This window comes from Haliotis cracherodii, unplaced genomic scaffold (assembly GCF_022045235.1).
Source record: "Haliotis cracherodii isolate W230 unplaced genomic scaffold, xgHalCrac1.p SCAF_19, whole genome shotgun sequence".
Lineage (NCBI taxonomy): Eukaryota > Metazoa > Mollusca > Gastropoda > Lepetellida > Haliotidae > Haliotis > Haliotis cracherodii.
In genome coordinates this window covers 11,618,522-11,642,703 of record NW_027266274.1, presented here as the reverse complement: position 1 = coordinate 11,642,703, position 24,182 = coordinate 11,618,522, and the positions used below count along the sequence as shown (strand labels likewise).

Sequence of the window (24,182 nt, the reverse complement as noted above, 5' to 3'; positions counted from 1 at the left end):
TAAGACGTCAAGAGGGAAACGTGTCCTGGTTCGAATATACAAGTTGGGAGTAAAATTAAGATAATTACACTCAATAAATCACACTTTTCAGGACATGGGACAGAGATGCACGTCTCAAGCATTTACCACTTTTGTGAAACCACAAGCATAGATATGGTGTAGACAGACCTAGAAATATAACCTGACTTGGCATATAGTGATTACGGCATGTCAATTATCAATAAATCACTGAACAATTGTAACCATCTGATTACAAATCGTGAACTCCATTAGTATAAAAATGATTAAAAAATGCATCATATAAAATATATTTTCTGGAAACCCATCTTTGTAAGCACCCAACTCGGATGACGTGACACCCCGGCAAGCATGACTACAGTATGCATGAGAGACACTGTACGATGAGTCAAACATGTGGAATTGTCAGTCTCCTTTATACACTCAAATACAGTCCATGGACCAAAGTGAAGTCTGATACAGTGAAGCAACAGGTGGATGAGAAACAAATTAACCCTGTAAGAGTTATGTCCCTTTAATTGTAACGCTACACTCGAAAGGGAAGCAAATTTTTACAGAGCTTAAGGTTTGGTTTGGTTTGGTTTGTTTTTTAAGCCGCAATGAGAAATATTCAAGCTATACGGCAGTCCGGACCAGACAATCCAGTGATTCACATCATGAACATCAATCCACGCAATTGGTTTTTGATGCCATATATCAACCAAGTAAGCGAGCCTGACCACCCGGTCCCATCTGTCGCCTTTTACGACGTGCATAGTCGCCTTTTACGGCAAGCATGGGTTGCTGAAGACCTATTCTACCCCGGATAGAGCTTATAGAACTCCTAGTGTAGGTATGCATTCAGCAGATTGATATGCATATTATCAAATACACTACTCAGCATTTTCTAAGGATGATAATTGTCATCTTTACTCAAAGGTGTTGTCCTTGGCAAATGATGAGGAATATAACTACATGAAAAATCTATGGAAACCAACCCATATCTCTGGTACCACTGCTGACAATGGAATATTTTATGATGCTTCAACCACTGTCATCGTCACAATTAGGACCAGTTCGAATGTATAAATTTTAAAGGGGGGAAATTGGGTTTAACGTCGCGTCCAAGATTATTGCACTTATATAGCGACGTGCATGTACGTGTGTGTGTTTGCGTGGCTGCTTGTACTAGTTCGGACTGATGCCGATTTATAGTGCTAGCTCACTGAGATACCATGCGGCAGTTTAACATGAATACCCAACTTAGACACAGTATACTAACTCAGAGCCGACCAGTCCTTGTTTTAGCCCCTTAATGCCGAGCGCCAGACAGGGTAACAACAAGTACCATCTTTTAACTTCTTTTTGTATGACGCGGCCAGGGATCGAACCCCGGACCTTCCTCTCTCCGGGCGGACGCTCTACCACTAGACCACGGAGGCAGTCTATAAAATTTTTAAAAGTATTTTACAGTATTCATTTAGAAAACCCAGTGGTAGTTACTCTCCATCTGCCCCACTTCGCCTAATGATAAAGAGTAAATAACCTCCACTGAATAATGTCGATATTTTAATAAAACGATGTGAACAGCCATGTCGGGGTGGCAGTCGCAACAGTTTTTGGACTGGACGCCACAGGAAACAAAGAATGGCAATTCGTATCACGTGAGGATTGTGGGACGTCTTCTGATCGAGATATCAGAACCAACGCCTCACTAAACACAGAACAAAACAAATCTCAGTGTTGGAGTGAGTGACTGAGTTGGGTATTACGCCGCTTTTAACAGTATTCCAGTTATAGCATGGCGTGTCAGCTTAATGTGGGAGGAAGCCCGAAGTGATGCAGGTCTCAGACGTTTACCACTTCGATGAAACCCACGAGCATGTGTATGGTGCTGACAAACCTAGAAACATAATTGGGGCGAACCGGGATTCGAACCCACAATCATAGGTTTCTGGCGTGCCAAAGGGACGCAACTCTGCACAGCGAATCGCGGCACCTTAGACGACTAGGCCACCCGTGCCCCCTCTCAGTGTTGGAACATCATCATCAATGCAACATATCACTTTCTGTAGACCCTTTCTGTAAATATGGGCCTCTGAGAAACACTAACCTGTTGACCCTGCACAATTTCAACACACACAAAACATTTTTCAGTTTGCAAAAATATATTGTAAAATTCCCTTACTTATAGAATAAAACTTATAATGCCCGGCAAATGTAACACAATCTTAAATTCACACTGCAGCATGTTAGTGCACACGTAAAAACATGCATAGCAAAGGTAAGCTTCATACCATCTTCCTGAGGCAAGGGCATTAACTGACTACAAAAGTCCAGTTCCCACCCTTGCTGAACTAGGCTGGTATTCCGGAATTGCATTTTGGCTTGACTAATGGGTCTATGCATAGTCCAATCAAAATCGCGAAACAAACTACATGGCTTTCAACGTGCAGATTTCGGTCAACTGAAGGATTTGCAAAGCTTGTGTACCGCCAATTGGACACCTACAGATATTTTGCAAATCTTTTCATGTTTTCATTCAAGGTGCTCAAGTGATTTGATGCACTTCACAGTGTAAGACCCGTTTTATTACAAAATAGATCTTGATTATTGATCATATCGTTTTGACTGGGGGCCGCCATTTTGCTTCAAGCAAATGCAAGTGATATGAATGATGGCATCTGATTGGTCAATAGGAGGTCATAGAAGGGACAAAACTCGGAATAGCCACTGGTGACCCAACAACTGAGCTGGGAAATTCCAGACTAGTTCAGCAAGCCTGGGAACTGAACTTTTGTAGTCACTTAACTCTCTTGCCTCGGGAAGATGGCTTCATGCTGATTCATGAAAGACAAGATCTGACTTCATTATTTTACCTTAATGTTAAGTAATTCACATATGTATCGTTAATTACTGCAAGAAATTTCCCAATATTTTTGTTACTTCGTGTCACCATATAATAATTTCAATCTATACAAGATGATATGAGAAGGCTTGGAGCCATGCATATCTAAGTTGTTGGTATTCTAACATGTCCCATACCGTCGACAGTGAGTTGGGCTTAACGCCGCTTTTAACATTAGTCCAGTTACATCACAGAGTGTCAGCTTAATGTGGGAGGAAAGCCCGAAGTGATGCAGGTCTCAGACGTTTACCACTTCGGTGAAACCCACAAGCACGGGTATGGTGCTGACAAACCTAGAAACATAATTGGGGCGAACCGGGATTCAAACCCACAATCATAGTTTTCTGGCGTGCCCAAGGGACGCAACTCTGCACAGCGAATCGTGGCGCCTTAGACGAATAGGCCACCCATGCCCCCACATACAGTGGATAAGCCGACCCCTTTCTACAGAATCTATTTCTGGTCCTCAAAATTCGGCTTATCTGCGGACATTTACAGTATATATTGGCCTGTGTTTCTGGAGTCATCTTACACAACTTGGCCGACTTCAGTTCAGTAACATGTTGACCCTCGGAGGTACCCTACTTCTTGGCATCAAAATGGATAAAACTTGAGTGGTCACATTTTGTACCCTGAAGGTCACCTGGAGATGAGATGGAACAAGATTACTGAACTGAACGGGACCAAGTTGAGAATAATTAAGCTCACAAGCTATGTAAGCTGGGCTCAAAACTCTCATATCATCATTCCAAAGTCTAAGCCACTACATTATACGTACTTCAGAACATACCTTTGACTGCAAATTCAGCATAAGAAAACCCTTACAAAAATCAACTTTAAATTTGACTTTTTTATCTTAAGTTCTATCAATATTCTGTACAGGTAAATATAGTCAAACTACATTTTTTTATAGAATATGTAAATGAAGCAATTTTTATGTTGAAATTCACTTGAACTTAAAATATCTTTGGTCTGTATAACTTCCGGTGAGTGAGTGAGTGGGTGAGTGAGTGAGTGAGTGAGTGGGTGGGTGGGTGAGTGAGTGAGTGAGTGAGTGAGTGAGAGTGAGTGAGTGAGTGAGCAAGCAGGGCTATACGCCTCTTACAGCAGTAATCCAGCAGTATCATAACACAGATCCACCCCCAGGAGAACCTGAAAACATGTTACCCATATCGGGAATAGAACTCAGGTCATTTGGCATGAGAAGCAAGCACTTCCACCACAGGGCTACCAAGTCAAGGATGAAAGGGTTAACGTGACTGATCACGACAGTACACATGGGTGGATTCAGCAATCTTCAGGCGCGATATTTGTAAACACAGAGGACTTAGGGTTAAACACAGGAGCCCTATTATTCCATTCTGAACAACAAAACACAGGGATGTTTCTGGCCAAAACAGTGACAACATGATGAGGAATATATAAAAAAATCACCACTTCAAAACATATCCTTGTTAGGCTACAAGAATTTATATCTGAACCTAAAATAATAAATTTTCTCTTCACAAGTTAGTCCACAAATTACGTTTGAGTTTAAGCACTAAGACTATGGCAACTCCATAACATGAACATTGGCTCACAATAGGTATTGTGTTATGGTTGTTTTATGCAACAGGACCCTTAGGTTTGGAAGAGAGCCCATTTGGAAGAGACTGTCGGTCTGGCTATGCCTCTAATTCCACTGCTCTTGGAGACAGTAGTTTCTCAATGTCCACATTGTAATGTATAAGACTGTTCGGCTGGGACGGGTAATTCGGGTTCCCGGGTCAGGTGGGTACTGAATAGGACCCGGGTACCCACAGGACTACCCGGACCCGTCGTTAGTCATGTGATATATTGTTTAATGACAAAAATTATCTAGAACTCTATGGTTACACTACAAGTCACTAATGTTCACATTCCTTTCTGACTATGCACCCATTCCTTCTGATTTTTCATATGGTTGAATAAAGATGTAACTTAATTCAGCTTCAGTGTATGAATGGCCATATTGTTTAATACATGTATCTAAATACGTTTTGCCAGGGCTATGCTAAAATGTTCCCAATCGGACATTTTGAGACATCTCCTGAGACCTACAGTGGGTACCCGGGTAGGGTCAGATGATAGGGTGGTGGGTACCCGGGTAGTGAATTTGGAATCGTCCCAGCCCTAGAAGACTGATAAAGTTCATCTACAGCTACTAACTCAAGCTTCTGTTAATAAGTTTGCTGTTTCATGCATGAAGATTTGTCACATCAATCTCACATGGACGTTTTCGTTTTTCATCTTGGAAAATAAGAATTGTAAAACTTTCATCAAATATCTGAGGACAATGTTTGTAACACTTCTAACATCATACAGTCATACATGACACAATGCCATTCAGAATAATCCCTGTTTATCACAAACCTCAACAAAACATGCACAGCATCAAGATGAAAAGATACAACACTGCTTAAAATGAGCAGAGTCAGTTCGGTGGTAGAGCAGTCTTCTGCTTGACACTAAAAAAAAGCCAGCAGCTCATTTCAAAATCTGTCAACATAATTATCTGTCAGAACTGATAAGAAAACAAACAAAATATATTCACTAATTGTAATATATTTTAGTTCAGAAACTGACAGTCTTCAATGCAACTGAACAAACATTTGTAAAAATAAAACATATTCTCATTGAAAAGCCATAATATTCAGTTTCACTCAGAAGCCCGGGATAAAATCACTCAAAGATGTCTGCAAGGAACACGGTACAAAGTCATAAAAATATTGAGATACAAATTAACCAATCAACAGTCTTCACAAACATAACAACATGGCCGCTGATCAGAGCCTCATTGTGAAGTACTCTTGCCAAAAATAAACATCCAAGCTCCACAGCTCTTACAACTCCAAGCAGCTCCACATGTTTTTCTCAAATTGATTTTCCATAAGGCAGTATGTGTCTTTTTCTTTTCTGCATGGAAGTACAAAATATATACAGACAGAAAAAAACACTTTGAGCATCCAAATATGACATGATTAACTATCATATAAAAAGAAAATAGTTCTTAAACTTTTTTTGAGTAGTATATTGACAATCTTACACAGACTCCAACATTAAAACAACATTTCCTTTTTACTGGACTGCAACCGAAAATGTTATTTCAGTGTCTGAAAAAAGTTTCACAAGTTTTATATTACACTGAAAAAGTTCTGACATCAAAAGTTAACTAACAAGATACAATTGTTTGGGTCGTTGACGTACTTCAGGTTTGTAAAACAGATTCTCGAAGTAAACCTCACAGTGTATTAAATCAGCCAAATTGAAATGTTCATATGATAAATGGCAAAATATAATCACCCTGCAAAATATGTACATGTCCTCGTAATACCATCTCAGTTGCTGCCTCGTCAAGTCAATGCTGTAACGATGCAGCAGTGTCACATTGCCACACACATCTTCCCGAGGCAAGCGAGTTAACTGACTATCAAAGTCTATTTTCCACCCTTTCCGAACTAGGCTGGTATTACAGAGTTACATTTAGGCTGGACTAACGAGTCTATGCATAGTCCCATCAAAATCGCGCAACGAAATCGAAATCCGGTTCATAAACTGTCGTGCAGATTTCGGTTGATTGCAGGATTTGCAAAGTATATGCAACGCCAACTCGTTGTCAACAGATATTTTACAAATCTTTTTATGTTTTTAATCAAGGTGATGTAAGACCCGTTTTTTCTCAATATAGATCTTGAGTTTTGATCAGATCATCTTGACCGCCATTTTGTTTGAAGCAAATCCGAGTGATACGAGAGGTGGAATTTGAATGGTCCATAAGAGATGCTTAGAAGGGACATTACTCGTAATAACCACTGGTGGCGCTACGATCGAGCCCAGAAATTCCAGCCTAATTCGGCAAGGGTGGGAACTGGACTTTTAAAGTCCGTTAACTCTCTTGCCTCGGGAAGATGGGTCACACAAGACCTTGTGCTTGATTCAGGTGACACAGATGGTGGTCAGGACAAATATTAAATCAGAAAGATATCAAAGCAAGAGGTTAAAATATTAAAATAAAATAAAACAATAAACCCAGTGATTTTCAAATTACCTTCATCTAAATCGAGATTAGACTCAGCGATTTGTCCCCAGAGGGCTGATTCCTGAATCTGTTAGCTTAAGCTTAAGCTTAACTTTTAAACCTCCAGGAACGTCATCCTATTGTTCTCCAGTCGGGTTAAATCTCGTAAACAGGGACGTTGTAATGTCCCTGGTATTTTATATAATGTCCCGCAGATGTTATTGATACAACTTCTGATTAGGTTGTGACATAGCAATCTTTCTCGCTAGAAATTTATTCTGCATATGAAACAAAATATAATGAAATGTAAAATCAAATGACAAATGTTTTCTTTATAATCCCGAGGATCGAACACACAACCCTTATTGTGAGCGTACCAATAGGCTACAGAGGCGCTGATAAAACACAATACTTCTAAGAATGTCTCTTTCAAGTACCGTACGCCAGCAACAGATATTTTACGCCCGTTTCCTAAGGTTCATGAAAAGTATGTTTGAAACATGAAAATGTTGATAAATGTTGTTTTAAGTTTATAGTCTTTTTTCGGTTCATAAGTTAGATAAAATACTTCCTCTCGGGTTCTTCAGATATTTAAAAGCCTTATCTTTGGAAAAAAAACTTGGTTTAAACCCTGCTGATGCGGATTTTTTTATCCTGAAAAACTCCGGGATGTGCTTTATCCTACACATGAAGCAGTAGAGGGGGCTGCAGATGATGGACTCAACTCATCATCTACCCGGTCATGTTGACAATGTTTATAAGGGAGGTCTCATTATTAATTAGTTGTTATTAGTAATCTGAAAGTTATCCGTCAGTGTTTAAACTACCGCCTGACCAACAGTCCGAGACAGTCTATGTTGCTGACGGACGGTCAGTTGAAAGTTGCAGGCCCGATGGTCGAGGGTTAAAGTCACTAAGTTGACAATCCACCAGTTTATTGTTATTTTCTGAGAACTAACATGAAACAGTACTGTTCTTATGTTTACCCTTTTGTTTGTTAGTCTAGAAAATTCTGGACTGGCAACATTTTATCTGGTCTGGTAACTTTGCAATGTTGCCAGTCTGGTGGACTGACTGAAATTTTTGGACATTTTACACACTGCTATCAGTCCGTGGGATGAAATTGAGATTGGATTTTATTTAGTGGGAATAAAAAATAATTTCCTCCCGCTTTAGACAAGATCAAAATAATCATAAAAAGCCCTGCAGCATCTAAGATCATGCATTTTGGGAGATCCGTGTACCGTGATGTTTTGTACAGTGTAGGCTTGAAGAAGGCATCATGACAAAGTGTATCGTTACAGCTCTACCAACGTCTTCCTTTGTTTCAGCAATGTGGTAACATATACAAATATACAAAATACAGACAAAAGCACCACCTGTATGATGCGATAGATCAATTATGTCGTGAATTCAAATACTGATATCCTGACTCCAGTCCACAAAAGTGTTCATGGTAAATAACTACTGTAAAGCGATACACAACATTCACATCCACACAGTTCAATATGATTGGCTTGACAAAATGACTGCGTCCTAACAAGGCACACGCAAAGAAACACTGTTAATCTGGACGTTGGTGTTCTCAGTGAACGTTTAAACCCATGTGAAACCCTAAGATCTCCCATGAACCTATGTGAAACCCCAATATCCCCTGTAACCCCATGTGAAACACCAAGATCTCCAGTGAACCTATGTGAAACCCCAAGATCCCTTGTAAACCCTTGTGAAATGCCAAGATCCCTTATAAACCCATGGGAAATCCCAAGAACTCCCGTGAGCCTATGTGAAACCCCAAGATTTCCTGTGAACATATGTGAAACCCCAAGATCTCCCATAAAAATACTTCTGGAGGAGTGTTTCTACGGGACTGCTGTGACTGACTGTTGTCTATTCACCCCAAGGAACCCTCAATACTCCAAGACATGGCACAGAAATACAGGTGGTGCTTCTCACACAATCAGATACACAGCATGAGAGATAGCACACGCCACCAGGTACAACCAGACAGCAGTGAGGTCAGCAATACTACTCAACGTTTCATAGGGATCGGTTTATTCCTATCTTACAAACATCAAGCTGCAACTGCTTTAAATGTGTACTTCATAGCTTGCAACTGTGTTGGCCCGATACATCATCTTCCTGCAATCAGACACCTTCAAGTAAAGTTCGTAGAATAGGCCTTCAGCAACCCATGCTTGCCGTAAAAGGCGACATGCTTGTTGTCAGAGGCGACTATTGGGATCGGGTGTCAGACTCGCTGACTTGGTTGATGCCTGTCTTCGTATCCCAATTGCGTAAATCGATGCTTATGATGTCAATCATTGGACCGTCTGGTCCAGACTCGATTATTTACACACCGCGGCCATATAGCAGGAATATTGCCGCGAGGGGCATTAAACAACAACCACACAGCGTCAGTCCCTGTCAAACGTTGGGTAGTATATAATTATTAACACACGTACCAGTGAGTGTGTACAGGATGAAATCAGGGAGCTACAGAGGAGGTAATGGTAGATGATGAGGCAGGGCAAGCAGATACAAATATATAGAACTATTTCATCACTTCAAACAGCTACATATGTCACTTCAATAAATACAAGAAAATAGGCAGTCAGTGGGTTGGTTATACTACAGGCTTAAAAAATAGTTTATAAAAAATTATTCTCCAGTGAAGTGAAAATGTTCAACTGGGAGAATTATTTTCAGCTAGGTTGTCTGAGATAACAGTCCAGGATGTCCAAATTCAAAAACCAAATATCCATATACTGAACTAACAAATTTGGGATCATGAACAATCTCATTAAAAACAGATCTTAGTTCTCGCTACCGCTAAACAAAGATCTGAGGACATTCCATTACAGGTCACGTCAGACCGACCTTGCACGAACTTTGACCGACCAATGGATTGACCAATCAGAAGGCAGCTTTCTCATGCTTTACGGCACAAATTCAAATTGGTGACTACGCTTCGAAACATATTTTGACAAATTACAAATTACAAATTTGAAACCTGAACAAAAGAACATTCTGGAATGGCTAATAGATGGTCTAGATTGTATGGATTTAGTCGTTAAACCCGGAACTTGAGTTTGCATTATCAGAACTCACATTCCGAATGTCACTTTCATGATCTGGTAAGCAACGCTATGATCGGTCAGATTGAAGGTCCATCTGACGTGACCCCTAAAGGTATGTCCTCAGATCTTTGTTTGGTGGTAGTGAGAACCAAGATCTGATTTCAATGAGATTGGGATGATGAATATTTTGGGGTGCATTTTCCTGAAACTATGTCCTCCACTACAAAATAAATATCCTCAAATATAGTCATGAGCCGTACATGTTTTTGTTCAGCAGAGGCACAAACGTTTGTACAGATTCTTTGATATTGAGAATATTTTCAGTGTGCAGGTACATACTCTTGTTTCTCAAGCTACCAAAACTCCATTTCCCAGCACGGAACCATCATACCTCTCTAGGATTCATTCCTTGGAATGTTTACTCATGGAATCAGGACAACTCAGCACAATGCACATTCACAATATCCCAAACTTGGCAAAAAACTGAAAAAATCTTCCAAAAGCAAACTCCTTACAATTGTGAAAAAAAAGTAAGAAAAAAAGTTCACAGTCAAGGTCTAACTTTCATCTACATTTCCTCTACGGCTGGGACGGTTAACTCGGGTACTCGGGTACTTGGGTACCAGGGTTGGGTGGGTACTGAGTAGGACCCGGGTACCCACAAGACTACCAGGACAAATGGTTAGTCACCTGATATATGACAATGACAAAAATTATATAGAACTCTATGGTTACACTACAAGTCACTAATGTTCTCAATTCTTTCTGACTATGCACCCATTACTTCTGACTCGTATATGTTTAAATAAAGATAAAACTTCATGAAGAAAACTCTATTGTGTGAATGACCTGATCGTTTTATACGTGCATCTGAATACATTTTGCAAGGGCAAACTTTTCCCATCGGACAGTTTGTACCTATCTCTTGAGACCTACAGCGGGTACCTGGGTAGGGTCGGGTAATAGGGGTGGGGGTACCCGGGAAGTACATTTGGACTCGTCCCAGCCCTAATTTCTTCCAGGTGCAGCATATTGACATCTCTGACAACATACAGCCGTAATAGAAAATATGGCTGTATTTCGCTCTTATATGACACCAAGGATAGACCATGCAGGTTTCAGACGGCTGGTGGTTCATTGTTTATTTGATTGAACCTCATTGCTGAACCATTTGGAAATGTCTAAGTCTATTCCATACAGAATCCCAAATGTTTGAAATCATCTTGACATTCACAGTCAACATTTACTAACATTTGCAAAGGACCAAAACAGTCATCTTCAGTCAGGTTGTGATCCTTAGCCAATGTTGAGTAGCATAGTACATTTAAATAACTCACACTGTTTCCATGCCAACACTTTATGAATAATTACAGCATGAGATAGCATTATCACTCTCAAAATACCAGGGCTGATTCCACAAAGTGATCGTAACGCTAAGATGATCGTAACTCCCATGCTTTAACATAAACTTACGACAGTCGTAGCGCCATGATCGCCTTGTGGGATGGGCCCCGAGCGTTAAACATGTGACAAAACGATACAAGCTTGTAGATGAAAGGCCTGGATTATGACCACACATATTATAAGAAAATACCTCAAAATACAAGGTGTTATTATCTCCAGATGCCCTTATCACGAGGCTAACAAGCTTACAAGACTCGCGCTAACTTCAATCAACTCTTTTTATCAATCAGGTGTTTCGAACTGTGATCCATGTTCTGGGGATGAGCTACCATGAATTTTGCAAAATCATAAAAGTGATGTTTTTGATTGAAATAATAAGAATCACAATTCCCTACTTGTCAGTAGTTTTGGCGGTGATTCAATATTCTGTTGTTGATGTTGTTTATTTCTTTAGGTGGGGAGAATAAAAACTCATATATTTAATTCTAATGATAGTAATCATCAAATAGAATCACAAAAATATAACTGCGGTGACAGTGACAGATCAAAGGTGATGGCTTTCTGGTATTTTGTGATAATGACGCTAGGACAAAACAACAAAAACCCAGTGAAAATAACCACATTTTCAATCAAATACACCACTTCAAAAAAGAAAAATAGGATTTGTTTGCTTCTACAAATTTCAGGGACTCATCGCCAGAACAGAAAAGACAAAATAATTTGGCCGAACTGCAAGTTACAAATCTTCATATCCATCCATAGCACACACACAATAGGTAAATGAATGCCAGATCATATTTACAATAAAGACTATATAGAACACTCACCATAAAAATAGAACCTTCAAATTGTACACAGCCAATCAAGAAAAACACTTAGCAGTCTCTTTTCCTATTATGAGAATATATAAAACCCTTCACTGGAACATTTCGGTCACAAAAACACTGATAGACATAAACTGAGACCTGCCTACTAATGCACAGAGCCATTAATGGGGCGCGTTCTCAGTTGCATAGGGGTCTCTTTAGACGAGGACTTGTCGCCAGCCTTTACGTCGTCATTATGCTCAATCTTGGGGACGTCATTCTTCACATCCCTCTTCACATAAAACTTCCACGCAGTCCAGCTGACAAGACACACAAAGCCAGCGAGCCAGAACGAGGCGATGAGCTGGGGAACTGGCTTCACAACAAGTTGCCAGTCGAACTTAAGCGTAATGAGGCACTCCGTGATGATGATTGCCGCGATGATCCACGACTGGCGGCCGAACTTCTTGCATTTCCTGAAAACACAGAAAAAACATTTTCTGACTTATGTCCACAACATTATTGATGCCTTTTTCCTGACGCTCAAAAGAAACCACAATCAGTTAATAATTTAGTAGACACGATTTGTAGTGAAACAACTCACATGAGTGAGTTAGTGAGTATGGTTTTACGCGGCTTTTAGCAATATTCCAGCAATATCATGGCGGGGGACACCAGAAATGGGCTTCACACATTGTACCCATGTCGGGAATCGAACCCGGGTCTTCAGCGTGACGAGCGAATGCTTTAACCAGTAGGCTACCCGACCGCCCCGAAACGACTCACGAGTCATCTAAATACTGAAATGCTGCTGTAGTACAGAATTCCATATCATTTATATACATCCTTTTGTTCTTCGGACTTGTTCAAACAGTGGAAAGCCCACAAACTCAGTCGTTGTCGAGAATGCCCTCTACTTTCTATCTTAACTGAGTTACAGCACCCATGATTCATAAAACATCCTTTTAATATGCATCTAATGTTGATTTTTGACTGGTCATGAAAATTCCATGAATCGGAGCTGCAACCTCACATATCCTGTTTAGTATTGTAACCCACTGTTTCCTCACTGAGCCAATTGGGGTGATGCAATGGTGTTCAACCTTAACAGTCATGACTTCAGTTGTCTGCATGCTGCACATGGTCTTTCTTTCTCCTGCTGTCATCAAATACGTTTTATACAACAACTCCTGTATTTTTTCACTGACGTGTTTTCACTCTTTCTGGTAGTTCTTGCATTTAGATTTTTCAGGCTTTTCCCTCACTTGTGTTTCTTACATTTTCCACCAAAACCTCAGTCATGTGTTAACTGTAATGTCGCTACTCACGGGTCATCTAAATACTGAAATGTTTCCCGCATCGCTGCAGCTCCCATGAAAAGGAAGAATACCAAACGACCAAGGCACAGGTAGTGTTCTGGGGGGATCCACAGGACGAACTTCAGGTAAAACGTGTTCAACTCCGCCAGCAGGAACTGGAAGAACAAGAGGAACATCAGCAAGGAAGCACAGGACCACCTACACTTTACGACGCTGTTCAGGGTAAAAGCAGTTGGTACAAGAGTTATTGCCTGGATGGAAGCCAACTGGAAGGAAGCAAACTCAGTTGTCTCCCCTTGGCTTCGTTCACATCACATGTGGAGCCTGGGGCCGATGTGACCCCGGTACTCCATTCTCGTACCCCAAGACATCCATTACCCCATTGAATGAGTCCCCATTGAGGTTTCAGAGCAGAATTGATCCAAAGTGAACCAATCTTGTGCCACCATTGAGGTTTCAAGCAGAAACTGTCCGAAGAGCCCCATTTCTTTGCCCAACAAAGATATGTTGTTGTTCTCTTGTCATAGTTTTGACACAGATTAAGAACCCAATACCTCACAAATTTGCGCATGTTGGGTTTCTATGCAGACTTGATACCCAACACGTATGTACCTACACATTCACTAAATGACTGGATAGAAAAGAACCACCTGGGTTTCACAGATTTCCAAGCCATTCTCTGTATGATTCAATTCCCATACACACACTTCCCAATGTTATTAAAATCAGATCCTGTTCTCGCTATCGCTAAAGAAAGATCTGAGGACATCCCATTACGGGTCACGTCAGACCGACCTTGCGCGAACTTTGACCGACCAATGGAATGACCATCAGAAGGCAGCTTTCTTGTGCTTTACGGCACAAAATTTCAAATTGGCGACTACGCTTCGAAACATATTTTGAAAAATTCTCGATAACAAATTTGAAACCTGAACAAAAAAACATTCTGGAATGGTTAATCGATGGTCTAGATTGTAAGGATTCAATCGTTAAACCCGTAACTATCGTTCAGATTACCCCATGTTAAAGTTTTCGAGATTGCATGATTAGAAATCCCATTCCTACTGTCACTTTCAAAATCTGGTAAGCGACACACTGAATGGTTGGATGAAAGGTTGTTCTGACGTGACCGGTAATGGGATGTCTTCAGATCTTTATTTAGTGGTAGCGAGAAATAAGGTCTGATCTTAATGAGATTGCACACTTCCATCTCCCCAGTGTACTCACTATAGCGATGACTCCACACATGGCACACCAGCGCTTGAGACTGGCCGTGGGCTTCCAGTCGAAGTCCGTCCAGCTGTAAGGTGTGAACTGGGCAGCAACACGCCGCAACTTGCCGCTGGCGAAATATACCAAAAACATACTCAAGCAATGGAACACTGAATCACCTAACAGGCACTCACTAAATGGCTTGTCCGAACTGGACAGTGAGTGAGTGAGTGAGTATGGTTTTACGCTGCTTTTAGCAATATTCCAGCAATATCACGGCGGGGGACACCAGAAATAGGCTTCACACATTGTACCCATGTCGGGAATCAAACCCGGGTCTTCAGCGTGATGAGCAAATGCTTTAACCACTAGGCTACCCGACCGCCCCCGAACTGGACAGACTCCACTGAACTATGTCACTTACCTGTAGGTTGGGATGTCCCACATGCCCCTCCAATGGTACGGCTTCATGGTGAGATAGCGCAGGGTCTTCATGCCCAGATAAATACCAAACCCATTACATACAAGGGCATCCATCACCCACTGAAACGGAGAAGGAAAAAACATAACCAATAAGGAAGAACTCATAAAACATCATCTGTCAACTGTGTTCATGAAGACCTGTGTTGTTTGTTTGTTTGTTGCTTAATGTCGCACACAACAATATTCCACCTACACAAATAATCGAGTCTGGACCAGACAATCCAGTGATTGATATCATGAGCATCAATCCACGCAACTGGGATACAATGACATGCTTTAACCAAGTCAGCAAGCCTGACCCCGAGTCCTGTTAGTGGCCTCTTACAACAAGCAAAGTTGCTTTTTACAGCAAGCATGGGTTGCTGAAGACCAATTGAACCCCGGGATCTTCAAGAGTGAAATATAATATTAGCTAATAGTATTACACTTGTGTCTGTGCGTATGACTGGCTGCTTTGCTTGTACCATGACTAAAGCCTGTTTTATAGTGCTAGCCCTCTGAGATACCCTGAACTTCAACATGGACCCGAGACAACCAATAACTGTTCAAGTTGCCACTGTTTGCTCTTGTCTTCAGACCTGTGGAGATCTGATGCAGAATAGGACATCAGCAATCCATGCTTGCCCAAAAGGGCAACTATGCTTGTCCTAAGAGGTGACAGGATTGGGGTTAGACTTGCTAACTTGGTTGATGCATGTCCAATCGTGTGGATCGTTGCTACTGATGTCAATCACTAGACTGTCGGGTCCAGACTCGAATATTTACAGCCCACTGTCATATAGCTAGAATAATGCTGAGTGTGGCATTAAACAACAAACAAACAAAAAATCCTTGTCTTTAAATCAAACTGTCTACCTATTTTCTTCCTGTCTTTAAATGAAGCCAACATATTGTACAACCTAAATGCACACAGGTTATGATGACATCAAGCAATATCACTACTTAATTGCTGCTTGAGGTATTACACATGAAGCAGATTTACACAGTGGACCCAAGTGAGTTATGCCCAGAGTTGTCTCCCTTCGTAGAGTTACCTCCCTTGTCATGCTGTACTCTAAGCTCCCTTCCAGCATGTGACACCTTTGTTACATTCTCAGTAACATCACTGCCGTCAGTATGGAAGCGGCCATTACAAGAATTTTGAAATTTGCCCTCTTAACTCCAATTGTGGTAACGTTTATACTTTTGTTTATGTCTTTGCGAATGCCATCATAGTTAATTTTGAAAAGGTTTACAACTTACAATATTTCCCAGATGAATTTACCTTTTTGTTTGTTTGATCAGATTGGTTTGAGATTGAAGATGAATGGAAAATCACCCAATTCCCCTTACATTCTAACTATACCAATTACATGATAGTTGAAATGAAATAAAAATTCAAATTGACAAACAAAGAAAATAATTTAGCAAGAGCATTCGGCGTCACGGCAGTCATCACTTGTTTGTAAACATAACGGTCAGTCGGTTGTGAATTCAACTCCATGCATGGCTGTGGCCACCTATCACAGTGGGGAGCTTTGACTAGTGGCAGCAATAGCAGTGTTCGAAATACCCGCCTGCCCGACCGTCCGAGACGGGTTGATTTCAACTTGGGCTGCCAGATTTTCAAATCCCCTACCTGACAGTCGGGTTATATTTCATATGTAAAAAGATTCTAAATATTTCCCGATGATAAGCATTATTTACATGATATATTCTAGGATATCAAATACAAATCTGACCTTAAAAGTGTTTGCTATTTCTTTTCTTGCATTACTTCATGTTCAATGAATTCGATTTAAAGTTTTAATTAAATTATCCTGAGAAACATATGATCATAGTGGGCAGGCAGGTTTTGGTCAGGGCTAGCCAGTCCTGTGGTCTGGCTGAAAATTTTGGGAGTTTCATACCCTGGCAATAGTATAGAGACCTGCGTGCACGGGCTATTGCTGTGAGGAGCTTGGCTGTACTCACGTGATCCCACCAACATTCACTGAAGTTGGGCAGCTGGTGCTCCAGGGTATACTCCAGCAGCTCGAACATTATGCTGAGCACCGTACACAGCCACCAGTCCCGCAGTATCAGGGTCTGAAACAGAGGCACACACAGGCTGTCCAGTCACTCCAAGTCCTAAACACACATTTACAGTAAATCTGGAAATCAATGCATCTCGAAATTAATACGACTGCTGACCTTGCCAAAAATGTGACTCAATATCAATGCAACCCCAGCAGTGAAAACTCACCGGATGCCAATTATGTAATTTCTATTCTTACAATTGCTGCTCAATAAACCAATATGTGGAATATGTAGTTTTTGTGTTGATATTCAAGATGGTATTCCCACTATCCAAAGTGTGTAGTGAGGCCGTCTCATTGTTGATAGTCATTTTGGAGACATAAATTTGAATTTTAGGTAATGTGAGTGAGTGAGTGAGTGAGTGATAGAGTGAGTGAGTGAGTTGGGTTTTACGCTGTTTTTAACAATATTCCAGTTATATCGCACCATTTCAGCTTAATGTGGGAGGAAAGCCCGAAGTGATGCAGGATGCAGTGACGCGGCTGGGGATCGAACCCCGGACCTTCCGCTCTCCTGGCGGACGCTCTACCACTAGACCACGGAGGCGGTTCAAATGAATGAACAGTTAATATCTAGTCATTGAATGGCATTTAGAAGTGATACACATAACGATGAGAATTTATGGATGTCAACTTTTTTTGAGGAACACAACGTTTTGCCAATGACATCAGGAGACACAGGACAGCCAGGAACCTTGACCAGGGAACCTATCTCCCTAGTGCTTGGGACTTATTGCTTTGATAATTGTCTATGCTCATTATCCAGCCGGCTTCCATTTGTCCATTGCCATTTCTATTGCTATTACCAATCAGTGCTAATTTAAGTCCTGGCTTCCAGTTGTCCATCGCTGTCATCTATCGGCACTAAATAACTATTAAGTGTTGGCTTCCTTTAGTCAATTTCTAAACACCTATCAGTGCCAAGTATCTGTTTGCTTCCCTTGATAATTTTCCACCTTTGTCATCTTATTACTTTTGTTGTCCTTACAGGTAAATACATATATATATATATATAGTCATATGTTCTCTGCTCGCCTCAGACTCGGTCACAAAAAGCACTATGACAAGGTTTGTTCATCTTGCAATCAGGCTGAAACCATTGCTCACATGTTACAAGAACGTCAAGACCATGTCCCAGCCCAGGCTAGGTTAAAACAAGAATTGCAGTTAGATCCGCTATCTGTCATAGATCTCCTAAAGCCAAGAGATGCAATAGCGAAGGCCAAACTAACTGAAGGGGTAGGTATATACTCCGGCGGATGTGTTCCTCATGATAAAGAAGTTGACATCCATACATTCTGTTCCTTCAGTTACTATCTACATCATACCTTCAGCCACCAGCCGAAGAAGTGGGTGGGGACAAAGCCATCTACTTTGTCCTGAAATGTCACAAAATAGAGAGTTATCTTCTGGCTGTCATGGTACAGAAGCAGTGCCTTCATAGTTACACCATTTAGCTTCAATCTGCTCAACTTAGCTTCAATCTGCTCAACATAGCTTCAATCTGCTCAACTTAGCTTCAATCAGCTCAACTTAGCTTCAATCAGCTCAACTTAGCTTCAATCAGCTCAACTTAGCTTCAATCTGCTCAACTTAGCTTCAATCAGCTCAACTTAGCTTCAACATGCTCAACTTACCTTCAATCTGCTCAACCTAGCTTCAATCTGCTCAACTCAGCTTCAATCAGATCAACGTAGCTTCGATCTGCTCAACCTAGCTTCTATTTGCTCAACTTAGCTTCAATCTGCTCAACTTAGCTTCAATCTGCTCAACCTAGCTTCAATCTGCTCAACTTAACTTCATCTGCTCAACCTAGCTTCTATTTGCTCAACTTGGCTTCAGTTTGCTCAACTTAGCTTCAACATGCTCAACTTAGCTTCAATCTGCTCAACTTAGCTTCAATCTGCTCAACTTAGCTTCAATCTGCTCAACTCAGCTTCAAACAGATCAACGTAGCTTCAATCAGATCAACGTAGCTTCAATCAGCTCAACTCAGCTTCAATCAGCTCAACTTATCTTCAAGCAGCTCAACTAGCTTCAATTAACCCAACTAAGCTTCAATTAACCCAACTAAGCTCAATCAGCTCAGGTAAGTTAACATGTATTATGAGTATAAGTAAAGGTACCCAAGTCTTGAATGAGATGAGCCAAGCATCTTACCCATATATTGTGCAATGGATCTGTGTGGTTTGCATCATACAAAAAGCAGTTTCCACCATATGCTTTTTCTGGTAATGGCTTCCCTAATTCTTCATCAAAATGTTTTAACAACAGTCTTGCATCCTCTACTCTCTGTGAGAAAATATAAACAATGAATTCAAGATGAAGTTTTCTTAAACATCTTATTTTAATTCATTACCGACAAGCGTTAATTCATTGCTGTCAGAATAATACTTCTCTGTGTGAAAAAAACAAAACTATACATAAATAACAATTCAAGACCCCATTCCATGAAGCAGTCTTAGCGCTAAGATGATCATATTTTAACCTAGACTTGTTACAGTCATAGTGCTAAGATCGCTCAGCGGAACGGGCCCCAGCTTTGCAAACTTGCAGTTTTGCTTAGTGAAAATAATTCTTGAATAGATTTTTGAGAATATTTCTTTTTAAATCAACTGTTTATATCCCAGAAGTACATTTCAAACAACTTACCTGGAATAACAAAAATACTAAGGCAAGTTCATATGTTATACTCAGGCACAGGATAAGTCTCCAAAATGCTGAAAAGTAAGACAAAAATATGTGGCTATAGTATATACTGTAATGTTATCCACAATTATCAAGTATACATTACATAGGAAATTCCTTCTTTGTTCAGATTTTTAAGGTCATTATTGTTTCTACGGTCACAAAAAAGCAGATGATGAACTCTCAATTTTTTTTTTAATTTCATTATTTCTCTTTTAAACAGAAATTGAAATGATCAACGAACCCATTAAACATGGGTTCTTCACTCACACAAACTTCAAAAATGAGCTTTTCTGATTAAATGTCTTCATACTTATCTGACACCACACCTATAACACTCTGTAGCATGAGGAAAGGTAAAACTTTAGCTTTTTCAATTGAAGTTTGAATAAAAACAATGACTGAAAGGGAGGTAACTCCTGACCTGGATGTGGTCTGACGAAAGGTCCATCAGGAGTCTGGGTCACTCCGAACAGTAGAAAGGCTAGCACCACTGCCATCAGTCCTCTGTGAAATAGCATCCAATAGCAGACCATTATCAAATATCCCTTGTCCCTTAAGGAAGTACATTTACATTGTGCAGATCTCACACACTTCCAAGGATGGGGGAGTTAAAACCACTTTGAACAGTATTCCAGTTACATCACAGTGTGTCAGCTTAATGTGTCAGGGAAGGCTAAAGTGAGGTTGTAGAGGATCGCCACTTTGGTGAAATCCTTGGGAACAGTAGGGTGTTGACAAACCAAGAACCACTTGCACAAAGAGATCTTAGCGCTTAGATGATCGTAACTCCCATACTTTAACATACCACAACCACAATTAGTAGACCGTTGCACAGCAAAGGGACACAAGTCTGCACGTTAGAACTAATGTTAGAACTGATGTTAGAACTGATGTTAGATTTGACTTTTACATCTGTGGCGAGTGTAAGTCTCAGTTTAAAAGTTGACACAAATATGACGTCCGTCCTCATGTGCATCCTCACCGTTTGGCATTGTAGTCTCGGTCCGGGACGACGTCTTCAAACAGAGCCACATAGAACAGGATGATGATGAAGATGAACAGCACGGTGATGGTGTGAGCGCGCCTGCAACACAAACACACATAAACAGTTGGGGAAGGGAAGGGTTGGGGAGTCTCCTATACTTTCTGTACCTACAAAGAAGGCAGTGGGAATGAGTGATTTGCCATAAAACATCAATCCAATGACGGGATAGACACAGATACTTGTCCATTGGTCCAAGCCTAAAAATACTCCTAGGGAGATTAGTTGTTTTCTCCACCTTCTATACAGGTTAGAGTTGTGCCACTCACCTGAAGACAAGACTGGGTACTGGGGACCTACTCCACCTTCTATACAGGTGAGAGTTGTGCCACTCACCTGAAGACAAGACTGGGTACTGGGGACCTACTCCACCTTCTATACAGGTGAGAGTTGTGCCACTCACCAGAAGACAAGACTGGGGTACTGGGGACCTACTCCACCTTCTACACCAGTGAGTGTTGTGCCACTCACCAGAAGACAAGCCTGGGGTACTGGGGACCTACTCCACCTTCTACACCAGTGAGAGTTGTGCCACTCACCAGAAGACAAGTCTGGGTACTGGGGTCCTGTGCCACTCACCAGAAGACAAGTCTGGGTACTGGGGTCCTGTGCCACTCACCAGAAGACAAGTCTGGGTACTGGGGTCTACTCCACCTTCTATACAGGTGAGAGTTGTGCCACTCACCAGAAGACAAGTCTGGGTACTGGGGTCCTGTGCCACTCACCAGAAGACAAGTCTGGGTACTGGGGACCTACTCCACCTTCTATACAGGTGAGAGTTGTGCCACTCACCAGAAGACAAGCCTGGGTACTGGGGTCCTGTGCCACTCACCAGAAGACAAGCCTGGGTACTGGGGTCCTGTGCCACTCACCAGAAGAAAGACATGGTTCCATCATCGTAGAGTTGGGAGTTTTTGTGTTTGCGTTTCTCCTCCTCCCAGTCGTGAGCTGTCATGTTGTGTATCTTCAGCTGCTCCGTGTCTTGCCGAGCAGACGCCATCTTGGCCACCTCACGACTCAAGCCTTGGTTACCTCTCGGGGGAATCACCGTGGCCACAGCAAGCACTCATAGACGACTTAGTCGCTTCTGCGACTGCTGCAACAAAAACATCCTTCATCACAAACCTAAACTTTACATCACAACCCCTTGTGCACAGGAGGGGAAAACGACTCACCCTAATAGTGATAAAAACCACAGGACACTTCTGAAAATAGTTCATTTTCACTCACCCTAGGGACACTTTTAGCATGTGTCCAATGTTCCAGTGAGGAAAGTGGGTTCTTCAGCTGGGAAAGTGCCTACTATTACCTTCAGAAAGGAGGTTAATTTTCAGTAGGGCTGCAACGAATAACCTATGAGGCAAATACGATTCGTATCACGAATATAGGGTAATGAATACGAATATTAATCCACGAATACAATAATAAGTCAGCAGTTGATGTATTATTTGTCATATTATTTGTCAACAACAACATAAATTATTTGACATGGTTTGTTAATTTTCTATATTATACATTTATATGCTGCACTTGTCCAGGTACTTAGTCTTAGTATCTACTCAAATGCTACAATGACCAGTGACCAAATTCCTGTCAAATTAAATATTATAAGAGTGTTGTCTTTAAGGAAACCTATGCATATAATATGTTCTTATGGACATTTTAGGTACAGGGTATGTAAATGCACATGATTGCATATTCATAAATATTCGATTCTAGTGGCAAGGAATAACGAATTCAATTCATGAATGGATACGGTTCGATTCACCGAAAATGCGAGTGAATCGCAACGGCCCTAATTTTTAATTACTTTTGTCAACTTTTCTCTGCGAAACTAGCAGAGATGTGTTCAGTTAAATACTTTCCAATCAGTTTAACAAAGTCATAGAGATTTAGACCACATAACCGCCTTCAGGTTTAGGTATCTACAGGATTAAGAACCATCCATGCAAGGTGTTAAAACTTCAGTTGACACAATGGAGAGAACTAGACACTTGTGAAGACATTGGTCAGCCTACCAGTTTTACCATGGCTACACACACACAAGGCAATCCAATCAACAGTTAGCTGCCTTGGAAAACAAGTATGGGTGCAACTGGGATAAGCAGTAACTCGTATACTCTAACTTAAACTTGCAACAGCCGTAGCACTAAGATTGTTATACTAAACTGGCCCCAAGCCCCATTCGACAAAGCAATCTTAGTGCTCTGGCTGTCGTAAGTCAGTGTTAAAGAATGGGAGTTACAATTGTTTCGCCGATAAGATACTAATAACTTTCGAAAAATATTTGAATCAGCAGATCAGAGGTTTCAAATTAAACATGTACGTGGCATGTTTGAACAACTTCCTCTGTTTACAAAGCTCAGTGAATGCTTTGACTGTAATTATGATAAATTAGTAATGGTAGAGAAATGTTTGGGTAGACGACTTTATTAGCATTGAAGGACACTGCCTAATTGAAGATTTATGTTGACTACATTTCCAAGAGCAGTTAATTATGATGGATTGAAATTTGGTAACATTTGGCATGTTGGTTTTAATAAGGAATCTATCCAATTCCAGTGCTCGTGTTAATTTCACATTTGTCTGTGGAAATCATTACAGTGAAACCACCCCTTAACCATGCTGTCTCCCATCTTAATTTGCTAGTTCTCAGGGTCGATATACGAATCCTGGTCACAAATGGTAATTTGTCCAATATCAAGGCCTTAAAAGGTGGGTGAGCATAATACAGTATGGGTGGGCATTGTAAAGGATGGGCGTTGTACAGGGTTGGTGGGTGTTGTACAGGGTGGGTGGGTGTTGTACAGGGTGGGTTGGTGTTGTACAGTGTGGGTGTTGTACAGGGTGGGTTGGTGTTGTACAGGGTGGGTGTTGTACAGGGTGGGTGGGTGTTGTACAGGGTCGGTGGGTGTTGTACAGGGTGGGTTGGTGTTGTACAGTGTGGGTGTTGTACAGGGTGGGTGGGTGTTGTACAGGGTGGGTGGGTGTTGTACAGGGTGGGTGGGTGTTGTACAGGGTGGGTTGGTGTTGTACAGGGTGGGTGGGTGTTGTACAGGGTGGGTGGGTGTTGTACAGTATGGGTGGGTGTTGTACAGTGTGGGTGTTGTACAGGGTGGGTGGGTGTTGTACAGGGTGGGTGGGTGT

General features: G+C 41.2%; 1 protein-coding gene across 2 annotated transcripts in view; it reads right to left on the bottom strand.

The window, feature by feature from the left end:
- Window positions 1–10,242: 10,242 nt before the first annotated feature.
- Window positions 10,243–24,182, bottom strand: part of LOC139467111 (phosphatidylserine synthase 2-like) — a 52,007-nt gene continuing 38,067 nt past the window's right edge. The window contains exons 2-12 of one of the 2 annotated variants that reach the window (XM_071248829.1): window positions 21,908–22,131; window positions 20,976–21,077; window positions 20,415–20,497; window positions 19,955–20,022; window positions 19,463–19,594; window positions 18,631–18,681; window positions 17,199–17,312; window positions 15,187–15,305; window positions 14,778–14,892; window positions 13,560–13,705; window positions 10,243–12,707 (exon numbers count right to left, since the gene is read on the bottom strand). In XM_071248829.1, the coding sequence (XP_071104930.1) occupies window positions 12,398–12,707; window positions 13,560–13,705; window positions 14,778–14,892; window positions 15,187–15,305; window positions 17,199–17,312; window positions 18,631–18,681; window positions 19,463–19,594; window positions 19,955–20,022; window positions 20,415–20,497; window positions 20,976–21,077; window positions 21,908–22,035 (1,368 nt within the window). In that variant the 5' untranslated portion in view covers window positions 22,036–22,131 and the 3' untranslated portion in view covers window positions 10,243–12,397. The remainder of the gene's footprint in view (window positions 12,708–13,559; window positions 13,706–14,777; window positions 14,893–15,186; window positions 15,306–17,198; window positions 17,313–18,630; window positions 18,682–19,462; window positions 19,595–19,954; window positions 20,023–20,414; window positions 20,498–20,975; window positions 21,078–21,907; window positions 22,132–24,182) is intronic. The other variant, XM_071248830.1, reaches the window with a different exon arrangement.